Source organism: Danio rerio, chromosome 2 (genome assembly GCF_049306965.1).
Source record: "Danio rerio strain Tuebingen ecotype United States chromosome 2, GRCz12tu, whole genome shotgun sequence".
In the NCBI taxonomy this organism is placed as follows: Eukaryota; Metazoa; Chordata; class Actinopteri; order Cypriniformes; family Danionidae; genus Danio; species Danio rerio.
In genome coordinates, this window is record NC_133177.1 from 39,893,526 (window position 1) to 39,912,245 (window position 18,720).

The 18,720-nt window shown below is 36.1% G+C and overlaps 2 protein-coding genes across 2 annotated transcripts; both read right to left on the bottom strand.

The window, feature by feature from the left end:
- Positions 1-46: 46 nt before the first annotated feature.
- On the bottom strand, positions 47-4,348 carry ifi44c2 (interferon induced protein 44c2). Its single transcript, NM_001077169.2, has 8 exons — positions 4,304-4,348; positions 3,588-4,065; positions 3,412-3,463; positions 2,625-2,820; positions 2,379-2,531; positions 2,082-2,253; positions 1,135-1,235; positions 47-1,010 (listed from the first exon to the last, which is right to left on the bottom strand). Exons 2-8 carry the CDS (start codon positions 4,063-4,065, stop codon positions 825-827), a joined length of 1,338 nt encoding a protein of 445 aa, NP_001070637.2. The 5' UTR covers positions 4,304-4,348; the 3' UTR covers positions 47-824.
- Positions 4,349-5,633: 1,285 nt separating this feature from the next.
- map1sb (microtubule-associated protein 1Sb) lies at positions 5,634-17,892 on the bottom strand. Its single transcript, XM_005171327.6, has 7 exons — positions 17,726-17,892; positions 14,751-14,852; positions 11,837-11,919; positions 11,556-11,696; positions 8,224-11,341; positions 7,113-7,318; positions 5,634-6,926 (listed from the first exon to the last, which is right to left on the bottom strand). The coding sequence occupies exons 1-7, from the start codon at positions 17,871-17,873 to the stop codon at positions 6,768-6,770; spliced, it is 3,957 nt and encodes a 1,318-aa protein (XP_005171384.1). The 5' UTR covers positions 17,874-17,892; the 3' UTR covers positions 5,634-6,767.
- Positions 17,893-18,720: the final 828 nt, after the last annotated feature.

Here is an 18,720-nt window from a genome sequence, read left to right on the forward strand (position 1 = left end):
GCAGACGTGTCGTCACAAATTTGTTCACACAGGAACAGAGCATCAATGAATAGAACAAATACATTTTTAATGAAATTTTATGACCTTATCAACAAGAAAGTACAGTGAGCTATTCTACTTACAAGTTTCACCATTTTTCTTGCACACATTGCTTCTCGAACATTTTACTGTAAACTCTCAGAAATAAAGATACAAAACCTGCTTCTGGGGTGGTACCTTTTCTAAAGGTAAACGCTTGCACCTAAAAGTTCTATATTAGTACCATAAAGGTATGTTTCAAAAGTACTTTTTGAAATGCTCCAGTAACAGCTTTTGTAAGTTTAATTCTAAGTTAGTATTCAGAATTAGTACCTTTAGTAGACAGTCTTGGACTTTGTACTTTGAGTTACATACTTAACAGCTTTACCATGTTTACTCAGAGCCCATTATACACAGAAAACATTGTCTTGTTAAACGTCAAACTTGTCGGCTCATTTTGATTTTACGTACAATGTTCAAACTGTACACAGCATCTACCTGTATTGCAAAATGGCCTACTGTCACCCCTAGAGGGCAATAGTTGTAAGGGAATACTTAATAAACAACTTGCATCTTCAGACCAAAAGAAGCAAAAACAAATGCAGCAGGGATCATCCTACATAACCCTAACCCTTGCAATACTTTTATATCACTTTCTATTACAATGGTTATATTTTTACCCATCCAGCAATGAAGCATCTAGCTAAAAATAGACCTGAGTTAAACTACTTTAGTGCTAAGTTGCTGTTGATAAAAGCATCTGCTTAATGAATAAATGTAGAAAGGAATGACTTAACAAGTTGACACTACTCAGACTTCTCCTCTGGATTGTAACAATCATCAAAAAAACCTTCGGCAGCTCTAAGCATCTGAATAAGTCCATTCAGGAGCAGTATGTCGGTTTGAGGGTCTATTTCCAGTTCTTGGCAATAATTTTTCACTGGAACCACAGCAGACAGAGAAACTCCAAGCTGAGTGCTAACCTCTTGCATCTACAGTATCACCAAAAAATATACAGTACATCAGAAATACTCAGAAATATTATGTGGACAAACAGTGTAAAGCATAATGACTGCTGTATAAATTATATTATGTGAAATGCATTTATTTGTATACCATTTGGTTGATGTAGTGACTCCGGTAGACATTTTTCAGGTCTTCTGCCACTAAGGGACAGGCTTCATCCACCTTGGTCAGCAGAACTAGCTGAGGAATACCTAAAGAACATACAGCCATTCTCCATTGTGAAATTCTATGACGTCTCAGATTTGACTATACTATAGAAGATATGAAAAGGAATGTCTTGCCCAACTGTTTAACAAATACCCCATGCTTTTCTCTGATGTCCCTGGCAAAACCTCTATGATCACACATGACATAAATGTAGGTAACTATCCTCCCATCAAACAACACCCATATTGTGTAAATCCCCAAAATCGAGAGATAGCGAGGCAGGAAGTTGAATATCTCCTCAAGCATGGCCTTGCCACACTTAGTCAGAGCTTTTGGAGCTCCCCATGTGTGTTGGTGCCGACTAGCGCAAAGTAAATAGTGTGACCAAGCCAAACTCCTTTCCTTTGCCCAAAATGGAAAATTGTGTGGCAGAATTGGTAGTGCTCACTTTATCACAAATCTAAAAGGATATTAGCAAGTGCCACTGACTCCCCATGCATCCGAGATTTTAGCCTTTGTGACCCCTGATAACCTGCTGCAGTACTATGTAATGGCCTTCGGGAAGCAAAACAAAATGAATTCCTGTACCTTCTATTTTGACATCATATGAGTGAAGTGATCTGTCTGTGCTAGAAAGTGAACATTGTTTTCAGTCTATTAAGACTGTATACATGCACATAATTGCACATTTTGTCAGCAAATATAATCTTTGATGTTGTACTGAAGAAAAAAAAGCAATTTTGGAGAGCATGAGGTTAATTTACAGCCTGTTTTGTGGGTGAACTCTTCCTTTAGGGGCTTTTGGTTGGTTAAAAAGGCTGGCCCAGTAAAAAACATACTGTTGAGTTGAATTGAATTCAGCCCAGTCTGCTTCTTTATTGGTCACTCACCCAGCTGGTTGGTTTTCTTTCGGAAAACTGCAAACTTCTCAATGATTTTATCAGAAAGGAGATTCACTTTGCAGGCGTCGATCACATACACCACACAGTGAATCTTGTCCTTCAAGCCAGGAGATTTAACGAAATATGGCGAGTCTGGCTGTATAGGCATTGATGGGTTGAACTAAGAAAAATGAAAATAATTTAATCACAGAACATTAGAGAGAATTAAAAAATGTAAACCCCTGTAACTAAAATATCTATCTGACCTGAAACCTTAAATGTTTACATTTTATCTAAAGGTCTCACCTGGTAGCGGTCTTGAATGTGACCCTTCAAAATACTGGCAAAATCATCCACATCCAAACCACAGTTCAGACCCTCCTCCAGACCCATTGTGTCACACAGAGTGAAGGGAACATGGCTGACACTGCTGCCTGGCTTTGTGTAGTAGGTACGGAACTATGCGGCATAAAAAAAAACTTGTTTCACTATGCCGTAAGTCTCCCAATATTTAACTAAAACAGAGGTGGAATAATATTAATTCAGTTCTACCTGAGTAGTCAAACTGGTTTCGGCAGTGCCAGTGTTGGCCTGCATGCTCACGTAACCCTTGAATACAGAGTTGATGGAGTTGAAGAAGCTTGATTTTCCAGCACCAATGGGACCCAGCAACAGAATCCGAGCCTGTTTAATTGAGCTCACAGAAGGCTTCCAGCTGGAGATGGAGCTCAAGAGTGCCTTCTTTTTCCTAAGACATTAACAATTATAATAGTGGTCAAATTTCTTATATGACAAATAATTCAAAAATGAACTTACCCTCACTCCTGAAATGTGAATTTTTAAAGTATTTTTTTGCTGAATAAGTAAGATTGACTTTTGCAGATTCTCAGTGTTTGATTTATGTTGTTACACAACACTCATGACTATAGTGAACATGTTGAAGACCATTTTCGAAGACTGTGGTTTAAAGGTAATAATGTTCAGTTATTTGTACAGACTGATCATTTCATTCTTGAGACCTTTAATTTATCACAAGCAGTCCTAGGTATTTCTTCTACAGAAAGTATCAGTAGTTTTTTACTTGCATTGCATAAATCATTAAGAACCAATATTTCAGCTAAAATCTTCTTTTAATGTTTATTTAAGAAAAGGTCACCTGCATCTTGGATGATCTGAAGTTCCCTGTAAATGATCTATGTAGCAGAGTACTAACTAAAGCTTTTTGCCATATTGATAATCATTTGTACAACTACAGCATTACTAATTAGTCATCAAACCACTATCTCTGACACAGCACATTTGAAATATGTATAAAAAGCAATGCATTTTTGTTACTCACTCCGAGTCCCAGTGCACATTTCTCCATGGTTTCTCCATCAGCCCTCCACAACCTAGTGAGAATACAATCCAGAGCATGACAAATTCTCAAAGCCAATTTACATGTACAAGTAATTCACAACCATTGTTGAAGTAGTGCATTGCTCTGCCATAACTAAAGTACAAACAAATACAAACCTTCCACTCTGTACACCTCACATTCTGTCAAGATTAAGTCATTGCCATGCATCCGCTGTGGATCAAACTGGTAGGTTCCTGGATTACTGTTGACTGTGGCTGTACTATTGTAAAGAAATATTAAAGAGTCGAAGTTTGGACCATTGTCAGTGAAAGCAAACTTTGGATTTCCACTGATCACACGCAGAGGATCTTCTTCAAGCTCTTTGTCGTTAAAACTGAAGAGAAAAGCTTTGTCATCCACAATGTTTTGGCCTGTTTGACCATAATCTTTGCTGGTAAAAGCTCCAAAAACATAACCAGACTTATTGTAAGCAACAACAACAGTTGGACCCTGCTTATCACACTTTTGGTTAAATGTACTAGTACTGTAGCCATGTACACTGGCTTTGTACAGCAGGCTGAGTTTGGCATTGTTTAGCAATGAGCAAAGTTTCTTCTTCTGTTTTTTGGTTAAGCTGGATATGATGGTGCTCATCTAAAAAAATAAAAAATAAAAAGCAGTGTTTTTAAATATTTTAATGGAATGAAATGACCTTTTAAAAAGTATTTTGAAGATTACCAGCCAAGTTCAAACTTTACTATGTCCCTCAACTTCTTTAAAAATTTAAATCACTCAAATGGTCATAATCTTACAGTAGCTATCTAACAGAAATTATAAATGCAATTGAATACAAATGTAATAATCTTGCAACAACGTTATGAAAACAACTTACTTTGGAACAAGTCGACAGAGGATGCAGGCTTCCTTTTTGCTAAGTACCCTGAAAGTCATGCTTTCTTTCGTTTTCACTGAAATCAAAACTAGCTACAGGAAGCAAAATTATACGTGTCGAGGCAAGTTATTGTCTTTGAGAATTCAGTGAACCGAGACGAGAGCACTTATTTTTCAACGAAGAAAACCAGGGCAAACTGAATTTACAATTGACTGCAAAAGAATGTAATGTTAGAACATGCTATTATGCTACATTTCAATAAATGAATATATAGCACACACGTCAGATAAACAGTAAACATTTTTAAACAGTAAATTTTTTCAATAAAGATTCCAGTAACAATAAAGATTCATTGTTGAATTAACTTACTAATTTTATTAATTAATTGATTAATTAATTGATATTAAGCATACATATGAATAGTAATAGGCATATACTCTTCATAGGATTTCATCAAAACCTTCCTTAGGTAGGGCTCATACATGTAACTGCAATGTAACTTTACTGCTAAAAAAACAGCTTAAACCAACCTAAGCTGGTTTAGCTGGTCGACCAGTCTGTTTTTTGAGTGGTTTTGGTCATTTCCAGGCTATTTTCCAGCTATTTTCAACCTGGTCTTAGCTGGTCAGTCTGGAAAATGACCAACTAAAACCAGCTTGCCCAGCCTGGTTTAAGCTAGACATAGCTGGTTTTGGCTGGGCTCCCACCCTGGCTAGGCTGGTCAAGCTCGTTTTAGCTGGTCATCTCCCAGCCCGACCGGCTAAGACCAGGCTGGGAATGGCTAGAAAACAGCCTGAAATGGCCAAAACCCATCTAAAAGCAGACTGGTCAACCAGCTAAAATCCGCCAACCAGCCTAGGCTGGTTTAAGCTGTTTTTTTTTTTTTCAGCAGGGATTTTGTTAATTACGTTTTGAAATGTGATATTCAAATTACAAGTTACATGGGGAAAGTATAGATTAATAGTGATTACTTTGAAATTTAATGAGATTTTTAATTTAACATTTATGTAACCATAGAAATTTTGACCAATAAGGCAACTGATTATCTGTTTAAGAAACTGCGTGCAGTTAAAGCAACTGTTTTCACAAAAATGGGCGACACAGAAAACCATTCGCGGAAAGCAAATTCTCTTATGGATATAACAAGTTAAGTTTATAATAAGTATAATAAATTATAAGTGCTCGACCCCTGCATCTGTCAAAAACAGTTCATAGAACAAAAAATAATTGAATAAAATATTAAACAGGTGAACAGTAAACAGAATTACAATACCATTATTTGCACTATACATATGAAATGAATAGCGCACACAAACCTAAGGCAAAGTAATTCAAATGAATGAATGATATTTTTATTACATATTTCCCATAAATTCTTCCCAATAATTATGTCTCAGTGCATTATGTGATTGTTTTGTTCTAACATGCTGACAAAAATCAGCTTTTTTTATGTCATTTAAGTGTTTTTATTTATATAATTAATGTTACATATATGTATATTACACACTTTCCTCTATATGACAGTGCAGCAATGCATGATTTCAACAAGCTTACACAAACTTACAAGACATTCTCTTTGTAGTGCTGAATTAAAGATATGCACCTAAAGATAATGCACAGTAGGCATACAGTATACAACGGAGGCTCTGCACTGCAGTAACAAGATTCACTTGTGTCACACAGTTGGCACATACAGTATACCACCTATCACAGTTCCAAATGGGATAAATTAAAATGGTCACTTACATGCCATCACTTTTTTACAGATTTTATTGTGACTTCCATTATTGTGCAAGAAATTTATATCACATTTATGTGACAATGTAAAGCCACTAGTCTCCAAACAACCAAAATTATCCTTTAAGAGCAAGGCAAAACCAACAAGTATTTTTATAAGTAAAAAAATACTAGTTTTTTTGTATAATAGTGTTGTGTGATTCAATGCGTTTAAAACCATGAAAGAAAAAAAACAGTACCACCTCTAATCTAAACCTTGCTGACACTGCTAATTTGTTTATTCCAATTGTTTTTGTGTCTGAAATTGCTGTTTATAATAGTCGTCATGCTCAGTGAGATAAATGATCAATAGACAATTATTTTGACTCTTACAGTCAGCTGCATAAATTGTACACCTCCTCTATATAAGGATTTGAACTCTTGATTATGTTAAATATAGCAAATAATTTTCTCAGTTAAAGCCAGTGCCATTATACTCCTAGAGTAAATACATCTACTGTATCTGTGTTGATTTAATTCTTGTGATTTTACTGTGATTTTAGTCTTTAGCTACACAACCTGCTTAGGTATCTTTCATGAACACAACATACAGCATGTTGATAGATAAAGCATCTGCCGAGAACATTACATTGCATATTGATCTAGATGGTAAAATGTGCAGGTGTGAATTTAAATAAGCATGGCATACACAGTGGAAAAATTAAAGCATGTATCATCACATGTCCATCTAGCAGAACTCTACTTTACATGCAGGGAACGTCTCTTCCTGCATAGCCACAGTGCTGTTGCTGCCTAAAACTGTAATGCCCAGCTGCCGCTGTTTTTCTTGAGTTTCTCGGTACCACTCATGCATCATCGGTGATTCAAACGTAGGAATCAGGGTCACCTGGAAGTTTACACAAAGTTACTATGGATTAAGCATATTATTTTCCCATATAAAAAATATAAGAAGATGTGTTTGTATTTGCACTAAATTGTAGTGTATGTTTTAGGCATAGATGATGATAGAATGGGGAAAAGTTTGTATGTGCACCTTTAAATCAACTTATACTGCATATCTTATCATACTTACTGGCAAATCATCAGGCCAAACAGATTTTCCCTCCAATAAGGCATCCAGAATAGACCTCATCAAGCCTTCCTTGAGTGTGTCATCGCCACTTATTATGTAACAGGAGGAGCGCAAACGGCAGAAGAACTCAACATCAACAGTGGAAGCTGCATGGCCTGATGGAAGGTAAGCCAAGTCCAAGTATACTGAAGCACCAACCTTGCTACCTGTTGATGCATCCAGACCTCAGTCAGTGCCACACAAACATTCACTTACATAGAGATATTTACAAATGGCCTTTTTCCGCTGAGCAGTATAGTTTGGTACAGTACAATACGGTATGCATTTATTTTCACTGTCAACGTTACTAAAATAGCAAACCATACCATATAACTTTTTCTGCACCCTTTTTAAGCTAGACTCACTTCTAAGTGAAGTTTCACTGACAAATTCGAGAAGAGCATGTTATATGATTTATCGCGGCTGACCTCTCATCCGTAATCAGAAAAAATCCAATCAGATTGATTTAAGCTCACAATAAATAACTACCTTATCTTAATTTTGGAAAAATCACCCTTCCACCGCATCTACTCCTTTTCCTCCCTTTACCAGGGGGAGCTCGCCAGACCTGCCTGATCTCTGACCCCCTTATATGCTTATTGACCAGGCGGGAGTCCTGGGCTCAGCGTTCTCTCCCGGGTCAGCATGCCAAACCTAATAATAATGTCAAGCAGTTTAAACTATTTAAAATGCTAATAGTTTCCAGGGGATTATCACCCACACGTTAAACAAGACAAGGAAATGACAACAAAAAAAAAGTGCCATTTTTATATGCATAGCGGAAACATGACATTGTAATAATACAAAAATTGTGAGTAGCACTGCACCATCACATCTCATCAGAAGAGGTGTTGCTTCCTATCTTTTTATGCGCATGTCTGCATTTGAAATAATGAACCTGAGTTTGCAAAAGATACAGTATGGGAATGGCCAATACAGATGAGAATGATTTTGATCACAATTTTCTGGTATACTCCACTCCTACCAAGAAATGTTTTTTTGGGGGGATTGGAAATGTACTGTACTGGACCGTACTGCTCAGTGGAAAAGGAAAAATGAAATCAGTCCAAACCTGCTGTTGTGGATCTTTTAGAAGCAGAGCCTGTGCTACGACTAGCCACTACATCTCCTACTGAGCTGCTTCGTGAGCCGCTAACAGAAGTTCCTTGACTTCCAGCCCTGGATTTGCTGCCTAGAGTTGAAGCACTAGAGGATGTTAATCTTTGTGTGACTCCTGCTGCTTTTCTGCCTTTTGTTGCACCTGACTTCACACCACTAACAGGATCAGGCATACAGGCACCAGGCTGAGGTGGAAGAGGAGGTAAGTCTTTCACAGGCACAGGTGGGGGATCCTTCGGCAAAGGATGATTCCCTCTGTAAGAATTCAAACCATCATTTAGGTTATGGGATTGCAAGTGAACGACACCTTCTTCATCAGAATCCAAAAGACCGTCTGCTGTAATGGAGCAATCCTCAACACCAGGATGTACATCTGAGTCTGTCGCCATAGGGAAACATTCGCTGGTAGAAGTGAGAGGGGTGTCCTGAGCTGGATGAGAGGCCTTGTTACCTGAACATGAAGCTGGAAATGGCTTAGCTGCATCTTGGGAGTGGTCACTATCATCAGAAAGGTTTAATGGGCTGGTGTTACAGATGCCTGGTGAGAGTGGATCCTCTTGATCGCCAACCGGTTTGAAATGTTTAAACTCACATGGAGAAACTAAGCAGAGATCAACATCATGGTTAGCGTCCAATGCCAGGCCCTGTGGTCCAGATGGACACCCTTCAGAGCCATCATGAGGTGTCCTCTGGGTGTGAGGCTTCTTTAAAGACAAAGACATCCCTACTTTGAAATCAGAATTGACGTGGTGTCCATTGGAGTAGGAAGTTTCGTCTTCGTTGGTGGACTCACTCACAGTTGGCAGCACTTGTTCAAAAGACATGGACAATGACTCATCAACCTCAGTGGACTGCGGTGAACTTACTTCTGCAGGCATTGAGTGAGTGGTGGTAACAGAGGGAGATATATCAGGCATTATATCCTTAAAAGAGCTGAGAGACAAGAAACTAGAATGCTTCTCTTTAGAGGAAGTCGAGACGCTCTCTTGGGTACTTTTAGGGCATCCAGATTCTGAAAACTTGGACAGTCCCATCTGCTGGCTTTCTGAACCAAGACACATCTTAACCCCAAAACTACTATGATCCTTGGAGGCCCAGGTCTCTTCAGGTGACAGGTGATAAGGTGTATGACCAGCGCTGTTTGGACCTGATCTAGGCGATGTTAGCTCTAATGTTTTTTCATCCGGACTAACACAAACTTCCTCATGCTTATTTTTTGATATATTTTCTTTTAAAGCACCATCAAGCAAGGTATACTCAGTGGGAGTAAGGTCTAGATTCACATTGCGCTCTGTTTTTATTTTGACAAAGGTTCTTGCAGTTGATGCAGGGTTAACTATGCTAGTACACTTAGACTGTCCCATCGAGTCACTTTTCAGGTTTCCAGAGTCAACAGCTTGACTCTTCGCAAGTAATTCGTGTTGTTCTCGATCCATTTGCAGAAATTCTGCTGTCATATCTTCAGGTGAGGATATTACGGAGCAATTAACGTCTTCTGAATCTGTTGACAACTTCTGATTCTGCTGCTGTTTGTTAGACTTAAAGTTTTTGGCTTTGTCCTCTGTTTGTTTCAGTAATTTTGTTTCAACTTTTACATTTGCAGGCTTATTTGAGTTTAGTAGTCCTGTTGAGGTTTTCTTGGCATCTTTCCCAAGAGACTTAGTTGCCTTTTTCTCTTCAGTTTTGCTATCTAACTTTGGTCTTCTAATGGAAAAATCCTTGCTACCTGATGTTTTTTTCTGCCCATTTTCTTGCTTCTTTGAGTCTGATTTGTTTGTTTTTTCACTGCTTTTGTCCTTCAAAGACTCCTTTCTTGTAACAAGTCTGGAGGGGTTTTGTTTTGCATTGCTTTCTACAGATTTTATATTTTCTTCACTTTTTGGATCATTCCCAGTCATGGGTTTGGTTTTGTCTTTTTGTTCTTGAACTCCACGACCCAGTCTGTCATTTGAAGCACCATTACTTGGTCTGGATTCATTTTTACTAGATTTGGGATTGTCTTGATTCTCTGAAATTTTCGTATTCTTGTCTGATTTCGTGGTTTCAAAATCTTTGGAGCACACTACAGGCCGCTTGAGAAACTCTAGATGCTTCAGTCTCTCCAGACTATCCATTATCTTTCCTTGTGGTGTAGAGCCAGGGAAGAGAACTCTGATGATTTTCTCAGTTGGGTTAGCTGGATGCCAAACAAGCAAAGCACATATAGAGACCAAAGAGGTTAGGTGTCCATCTAAACCTTTGGATTTTGAGCTATTATCTGGCCAGTTGTTCATAAAAGACTCTATATCTTTGCTACGTTTCACTGGATTTAGGATATAAAGTTCAAGACATCCCACTCCCATTTTCTGGAATAGAATAACTGGCTCAATGGGGCCAGTTGAATTGCGAAAAAGGGGCTCTGGTGAGATCTTCAGTTTCTCCAAATGCTGTAATATGAATCCTGCTAAATCACTGCTTCGTAGTACATTAGGATCACCCTGAAGTTTTTTAAGCCTGTTTGGGGCATTAAGAAAAACCACACCAAGCTCTGGAGAGATTAGATTCTTCACCCATTGCTCCTTTTCCTGCGAGTCCGATTTATTTTCCTCAAGCTCTGCAACTTTCCTTTCCAATAGGCTGTTAACTCCTGGCAGGTTGTCTATTCCAATGTGTGTAAGCAGCACTGAATCAACACGGTCCAAATGCCTGACCAGTTTCCAGAAACAAGAGCGTGGATCTGCTCCACCGTTGACCAAAACATTAAAGCCATTGACAGCAAAAAAAGCACAGTCACCTCTCCCTCCTGGAAAGACATAACAGCACGGACGACATAGCTTGAGAAATCCCACTGTGCCAGGAGGCTCTAAGAGGTCAAATGGAGACTGTGACTCTAACGATTCAAAAAGGTGGTCCGTGAACTCTTGAAGGCCCCCCATTTTTGGTAGTACCATTAGGGGATTCACCTTAATGTCAATAATGTCATTTATGTTGTGCTTCCCAAGCACAGAGTTTTTCCATTTTCCAGTTTTAGGGCAGCTTAAGATGAGGTTTGCTTTGCCATGAGAACTTACAGAGTTTAACAAAGCTTGGATCTATTGGAAATGTACAAAGAAATTGCATTATATTACTTATATTTAAAACAGAAAATGGCTAGAATATTTCTGCATAACAGAATCATTTGAAAAATTATATATTCAAAGATAGGTTAGATTTTCAAATATGAGGACAACCCATTAAAATGTTGCTGTATTTTACACATTATGTATACATTATTCATTACATTTTGCACTTTTCAGTCCAACAAACCTCTTCATCTGAAAAGATCTGGGTGAAATCATTTGGCGTGAATTGCCCCGTGTGCAAGACCAGATCTCCAGAGTCTTCAAGAGACTGTCCTGTCAGCACCAGCAATTTGTGGCGAGGTATGGATGATATCAAGCTGTGAACCTGTAATTATAGTTCAAAATATATATTTTATTTTTAAAAATGTGTATATTAGAATTCTTTATGCATATTATTATATTGCGTGTTTTTTAATGCAATACATTTTAAAATATGAAGAAGAGACTAATTTAGGTGTCACACACCTCAGAGTAGAGAACCCCTTCAGATGGATTCACTACAACTTTAATGTCCAGAACATTTGAACTGAAATGAAATGTCTTCTGACCTGTAATGAAAATGGAGACAGACTAAATGGGTCAATAAAAAAATTAACCAGAATATGTAAGATGTCATGCAAATCCGAATTAATACTTTGAATTCTAACTCCACTAAACTTAAAAGTGGAAACATGTGGCCCTTTACTGGACAAGAATGAAAAGACTTGACTTAGCTGAAATGTCTTTTAAATGATGAGTCACATAACATTGTTTTAATGCTGCCAGTCTAATCTTAAATATAGAACCAAGTATTGCAAATTTTAAAAAGTGAGATTTCCTGAGTATAAGTTCGGCGTACATCTGTCTGATTTGTCAGCAAAATTATTTTCAAAACCGCTGCAACAAAAGTGTTTCACTGCTGTTTTTCCAACAGCAGCCAAAGTCTGAACAATTGGTAGAAAGCATTTCCTTCCTGCCTTTCTGCTCTGTGCTCTAGAATAGCAAATTAGGACCAACACGCCAACCTAATACAACATTCTTTGAATAACAGGAGCTGCCAATCAGTTTACTTGCACTCAGTTTGGATATACCCTATTTAACTAGAAAAATATCAAATTAATGATTGCCCTCCCGATAGAGCAAAGAGAACACAATAGTGCATTTCATATACAGTGCTCAGCATAATTGAGCACACCCCATTTTGAAAATGAATATTATTATTAGCAAAAAAAATTACAACCTACAAAATTTCAACAAATTTTTTAAATTTTTTGCTTCTGTTATTTTTTCCTCATTTTAAATTTGTATTTAATATTTTTCTCTAACATATACATTTGGCTGTGCTAGTTTTTGTACCATTATTGTAAGTTATTTTGTTCGATTAGCTCCAGATTTGGCTTCAGTACTGACTAATATATATAAATATATATATATATATATATATATATATATATATATATATATATATATATATATATATATATATATATATATATATATATGCACACATATAATATTGTATAGCTTTTTAATATAAATATTAATTTAAAAGAGAGATTTGTGAGGGGTGTACTTATATATGCTGAGTGCTGTGTAAACAAAATATTAAAAAATGCACGGAAATCACACACATCGTTCTAAATGGGTGCTCGGCCAAACATCAAAACGTGCAAAAATATATTTAACAAGGCGACAACATAAAAGCTCCAAAAATACCAATTTATTAAATTAACAAGGCTAACACAAAGCATGTAATGTTTCGAGCACACCGGCTCTTCATCAGACAGTGTGCTTTGTGTTAGCTTTTTTAATATAATAAATTGGTATTTTTGAAGAGTTTTATGTTGTCGCCTTATTTAATACATATATAGTTGAAGTCAGAATTATTATCACAGTATGTCTAATAATATTTCTTCTTCTGGAAAAAGTCTTATTTATTTTATTTTGGCTAGAATAAAAGTAGTTTTTAACTAAAAAAAAAAATATATATATATATATATATAATTTAAGGTCAAAATTATTAGCCCCTTTAAGGTATATATTATTCGACTGTTTACAGAACAAACCATCATTATACAATAACTTGACTAATTACCCTAACCTGCCTAGTTAACCTAATTTATCTAGTTAAGCCTTTAAATGTCACTTTAAGCTGTATAGAAGTGTCTTGAAAAATATCTAGCTAAATAATATTTACTGTCTTCATGGCAAAGATAAAAAAAAAAAATCAGTTATTAGAAAAGAGTTATTAAAACTATTATGGTTAGAAATGTGTTGAAAAAAAAAATCTTCTCTCTGTTAAACAGAAATTAGGGAAAAAAATTATTTAGGGGGGGCTAATAATTCTGACTTCAACTGTATACGAAATAAAATGGAGACCATATTCTTAGATCAAGTAATAAAAAGAAAGTTAGCTTTTCATTTGTAATCAATGGAAAATTTTCATTTCAAGAGCTTCTAATAAAAAGAATGTTGTATTCCAAGAAGCAAAAGCAACTTTAAACATTTGGTGGTGCTAGATTGTTGTGGTCAATGTTCAGACTGTCGCCTCAGTCTGTGTTGCAAATTTATCAAAAGCAGAAGAAAAAAGATCATCGAAATGATTATCCATTCATATTCCTTCGGCTTTATTCTCTATATAATCTCTATTTCAAAAGTCGCCACAGCAAAATGAACCACCAACTATTCTATATGTTGTACACAGCGGATGCCCTTCCAGCTGCAACCCAGTACTGGGAAACACCCATACACACTCTCTCTCTCTCTCACACACACACACACACACACAGATGCACTACAGCCAATTAAGTTTATTTAATTCACTTATACTGCATATTTTTGGACTGTGGGGGAAACCGGAGCACCTGAAGGAAACCCAGGTGAACAGAACATGCAAACAGAAATGCCAACTAGCCCAGATGGGAATTACCCAGCATCTTTCTTGCTGGGAGGCAACAGAACCACTAAATGAATATTTATAATTCATTTATTTTCTTTTCAGCTTAGTCCCTTTAATAATCAGGGGTTGCCACGGCAGAATGAACCGCCAACTTGACCAGTCTTTTTTCAAATTTCTGAATTGAAATAAAAAAATCGAAATCTAAAATAATCTTGTTTTTTTTAAAGTTCTGGCAATAGTTAAGTGAGTTTACCTGACTCACACACATTGAAAATAGGATTTCATTATTAATTATATAATAATGTATTATATAGCAAAGATACTGTATATAGGGCTGTACTGGGGCCGAACTACACAGTTGCTTCTTTGTTAATTCATAAGATTGCATCCCACACACATATCATTCGCTCAAAATGAGCTAGAAAAGATTCCCAGTAATGTCCTTTAAAAGTGTAGCCTATCTCTGAGGCTCATGTTTTTCAGTCAATAAAAACAAAGTACCTCTTATATCCTTGGATTCATAATAAGAATGTTGGGAAATAAAAAGCTTCAGCTGCTCATCCAAGTTACACACTGTCAGGTCTACATCCCATGCACGGATCCCTGTGTGAGGAGATGCAAATACATGAAAACATTGTAAGCATAATCACAAGCTCAATATGTTACAACATGACTGTGAATTTATGTCTTATACAAAAAGTTACAGCTTTGATTTGAGAACAAGCAGGCTAAACCCCCCAGAGCAAAAGCACTGGAGTCAGCATGAAATGGAAACATCATGTGAGACAATGTGGCTTTCAGAGACAAATGAAATGGTTGGATGACTGGCCCTCAAAAAAAAGCTGTTTTGTGGCTCTGGTGTCCTGTACTCATGAAATATAAAAGCCACTGGACAGCATGTTCTCTTTTTTTTAACCAGAGAAAGAAGCCGACTCACTGCTAGTACTGAAATAAGAAATCATGAGAGTCGGCAGCAAAGTCAGGTAAATTTACTAATTTTATAGGATGCATAGTAATGAAAGGTGAACTAGCAGCAACGATACTGTATATAAGAGGAAAAATCTGACAGAACTACTTTAGTGTGAGGTGTCAGGGTAGGAAAACAACAGAGAGACTAGAGAGTCTTTCGCGTTTTCTTTCTTTCTTTTTTTTTTTTTGCCTGATCACTGTGATGGAGACACTGCCATGGAGACAGGCTCTTTTCATTTTTTTCTACTGCCCACATGGGTGTGCTGTAAATGTTTTTGACACATCTTTAATGACGAGATGGTAAAAAAATCACTTTTCTTTTGCTCCTATGTGTCTTAAAGTTTAATAAAATAAAAAAGATTTTGAAAATTGTTGTTAACTTACGGGCCCCTTTAATTTATGACCAGCATTAACCCCTTTAGTGTCACCCCACACTGTAAACAATTTTAGTCCAGTACAACAACAACAAAAAACATAATCCTTATTCCCTTTTACCATTTTTCTTTTTTGCTCACTTAATTTTTGAAAACATCAGCTGCACTGACCTAAAATTATTTGTCAGTAATACAAAAATAAAAAAATAAAAAATTCGTTGGGTTAACATTATTAGTTTTCTGGAGAGGTGACAACAGAAATTATTTTGTCTGCAGAACTGGAATGCCTGAATTTGAGAAAACTAATAAAAACCCTAATCCTTATTTCCTTTCATTTTTTCTTGTATACTACTCAACATTTTTTTCACCTTTAATTGATAGGACAGAACACTTTCAAAAATAAAGGTATGCAAGCTGTCACAGGGGTGGTACCTTTTCAAAAGGTACAAATTTGTACTTAAAGGCTTCATATTGGTACCTCAAAATTATATATTAGTACCCACAACATTTTAAGAGAAACACTTTTGTACTTTTATATACTAATGTGTTCCCTTAAAATATTAATATGGACCTTTTAGGTACAAATTTGTACCTTTTGAAAAGGTACCACCCCAGTGACAGCTGATGTTTTCAAAAGTTGAGTGAATAAGAAAAGGTGAAAGGAAATAATGATAAAGTTTGTTGTTGTTGTTGTACTGGCTTAAAATCTTTTACAAATGCACATTTGGAAATCATACTTGAACATTATAGGTGATACATGCATATTATACATTGTTTCTCAGGATAAAGTAGAATAGTCTTTTAAATGTACTAAAGTTCTGAATATTGGATGGCGACATTTAAGGGTTAAATTATTTATTTGCTAAATCATGGTGATTCACCTTGGTGATTCATTCATTCCTTAATTTGCTTTTGGCTTAGTCACTTTATCAGGGGTTGCCACAGCTAAATGAATCGCCACTTGGTGATTCATATAAAGCAATTCAAACATATCAGAACTTTAAGAGTCAGAAATACACAAGCAAGCAAGCAAAACAAAATTAAGACCACGACTCCTGATGATTCAGTGACATCACAAGCTCATGACAGTTTGCTGGGGCAAATAATGTATTGTTGAGTTTCTTGCACAAACCAATCTTTACACATTTATAAGGCTTTTATGTGTCTTCGGGAGCTGAAGGTATTAAATTTGTTTGCCTATATATATATATATATTTTTTTTTTTTTTAAGTAGATGTCAACTTTAATTATAATACAAATCTAAAAGAAAAAATGTCTTTAATAGCCTACTTTCAAATCATCTTAAATACTTTGCTGAAGAAAAGTCACCAAAATCTTGGATGATCTGAGGGCAAATGCAGACAACAAATTTTATTATTATTTTTTTATTTTATTTTATTTTTTATTTTTTTGTGATCCCTTTAAGATAACGGAGTTTCCTAGCATCAAGCTGGTATCTATAGCTGATGTTCTATAGCTGACTAGTATAACAGACACCGGTTACAGTTTCCAAATCACGATCAGCTAGGTTAAGCTGAATATTTCTCATAATTCAAGATGATGCCACTAAAAATTACAAGCAAGCAGAAAACCACCGCTGGGTGGTGGGTGTGTATATGCAGAGCTTTTACTAAACCAAAACGAAGAAGCACATATGTGCTTCTATCGACAAAGTCATTTCTATGATCACATATTCAACTATAGTAAGGCAAATGTACTAAAGCATACTGAAAGGCTGAAGCACAAGGTGTCTATTTTCTGATGTTTACCATGCTTTAACACTGCAGTGCAGACAACATCTGCGCGTAATCTTGAATCAGAATGAACATGATATTAAATCTTTAAACGATATATGTATGTACGACGATTCATTGAAATATGGATATAAATTATCTTTTATTTTATTCACAGCGCGAAAGAAACCGCCTGGCGTCACGTTGTAGGACGGTGTTCAACCATTTAAATTCAGCAAACAGCCATCTCAAAATAACAAAAATGAAACATCAGAAACACTCGTAACCTGTTCTGCAACATGGAGATACGAATGATAACTGTATTGTCTTATGTAATAACGTTTATTATAAGTGTTAACATGAAGTTCTAACCCCATGTTATGTAAAAAAAAGGAAATACCTCGTTCAATCTCCACCACAACATAGTCCAGTAAATGCGGTCTATAGAGCGCGCCGATGACAATCAGCATTGAATATCTGTCATTGCAGAATCCAGGATGGGCTGTCAGGTCCTCCGATTCCATCGCTGCCGTGAGACCAGACGCCATGTTGGACAGTTATTCATATGATGTAATACACAAACAATCAAGCATTATTGAAGGAATAGGCGGATGGTTTGAATGGAACTGAAGGTGGCCAATCCAAATCGGGATTCAGACCGCCTTGTTGCGTGCATCACTCTTCTCAGCAGTCTTCAATATTTAATTGAGCAATGCATTTGACAAACTCATATATAATATGAATTAAATACAAGCTACTCTAGGTTTCTTTACTGGCATAAGTTATTCCATTAACAGCATCTGTTTCCATTGGGAACATATTCTTTAAAGTTGGTTTATTATTATCAAAACAGTACTTACAGTTCTTTTTAGAAATGTACAATGTCTATGGAGAACAAACAAATCGATTTCCATGGCATCTTGCCTATTAGAACCTTTCATTTTAAGAGTTTTTGAATTAATAACATGTTATAGATAAGAAATCAACACTACTAAACCATACAGTTGTTCAGACTTTATTTTAAATCTCAATGCATTTTACAGCAGTATGTATGATTAATAAGCAAAACATCAAGCACCAAGATTTTTCCTCGAGCATCTTTAATTTTTTTAAAGGCATTTTAAAATAAAAAAATGGCATGATGTTCCTTGTGGACAGCTGCATAGCTTGCCAACTCTTGCACCTTTACGTATTGCACACTGCTCACCTGCATCGCACTTCAGATAAAAAAAAACAATCAATTAATTTAATACAAAAATGCATCAAATAACAAACAAACATGTAAAATATTTTTAACATTAGCTCAGCAAAATCTTAATTTCCCATGCATATATATATATATATATATATATATATATATATATATATATATATATATATATATATATATATATA

Coding starts and splice junctions, on each gene's coding strand:
- ifi44c2 (NM_001077169.2), bottom strand. CDS start 4,065: ATGAGCACCATCATATCCAGCTTAACCAAAAAACAGAAGAAGAAACTT. Junction 2,254..2,378: donor ACATTCAAGACCGCTACCAG/GTGAGACCTTTA, acceptor CATTTTTCTTAG/TTCAACCCATCAATGCCTAT. Junction 1,236..2,081: donor AAAGAAAACCAACCAGCTGG/GTGAGTGACCAA, acceptor TATGTTCTTTAG/GTATTCCTCAGCTAGTTCTG.
- map1sb (XM_005171327.6), bottom strand. CDS start 17,873: ATGGCGTCTGGTCTCACGGCAGCGATGGAATCGGAGGACCTGACAGCC. Junction 11,342..11,555: donor AGATCTTTTCAGATGAAGAG/GTTTGTTGGACT, acceptor CATTTCCAATAG/ATCCAAGCTTTGTTAAACTC. Junction 6,927..7,112: donor TTTGGCCTGATGATTTGCCA/GTAAGTATGATA, acceptor GTAAACTTCCAG/GTGACCCTGATTCCTACGTT.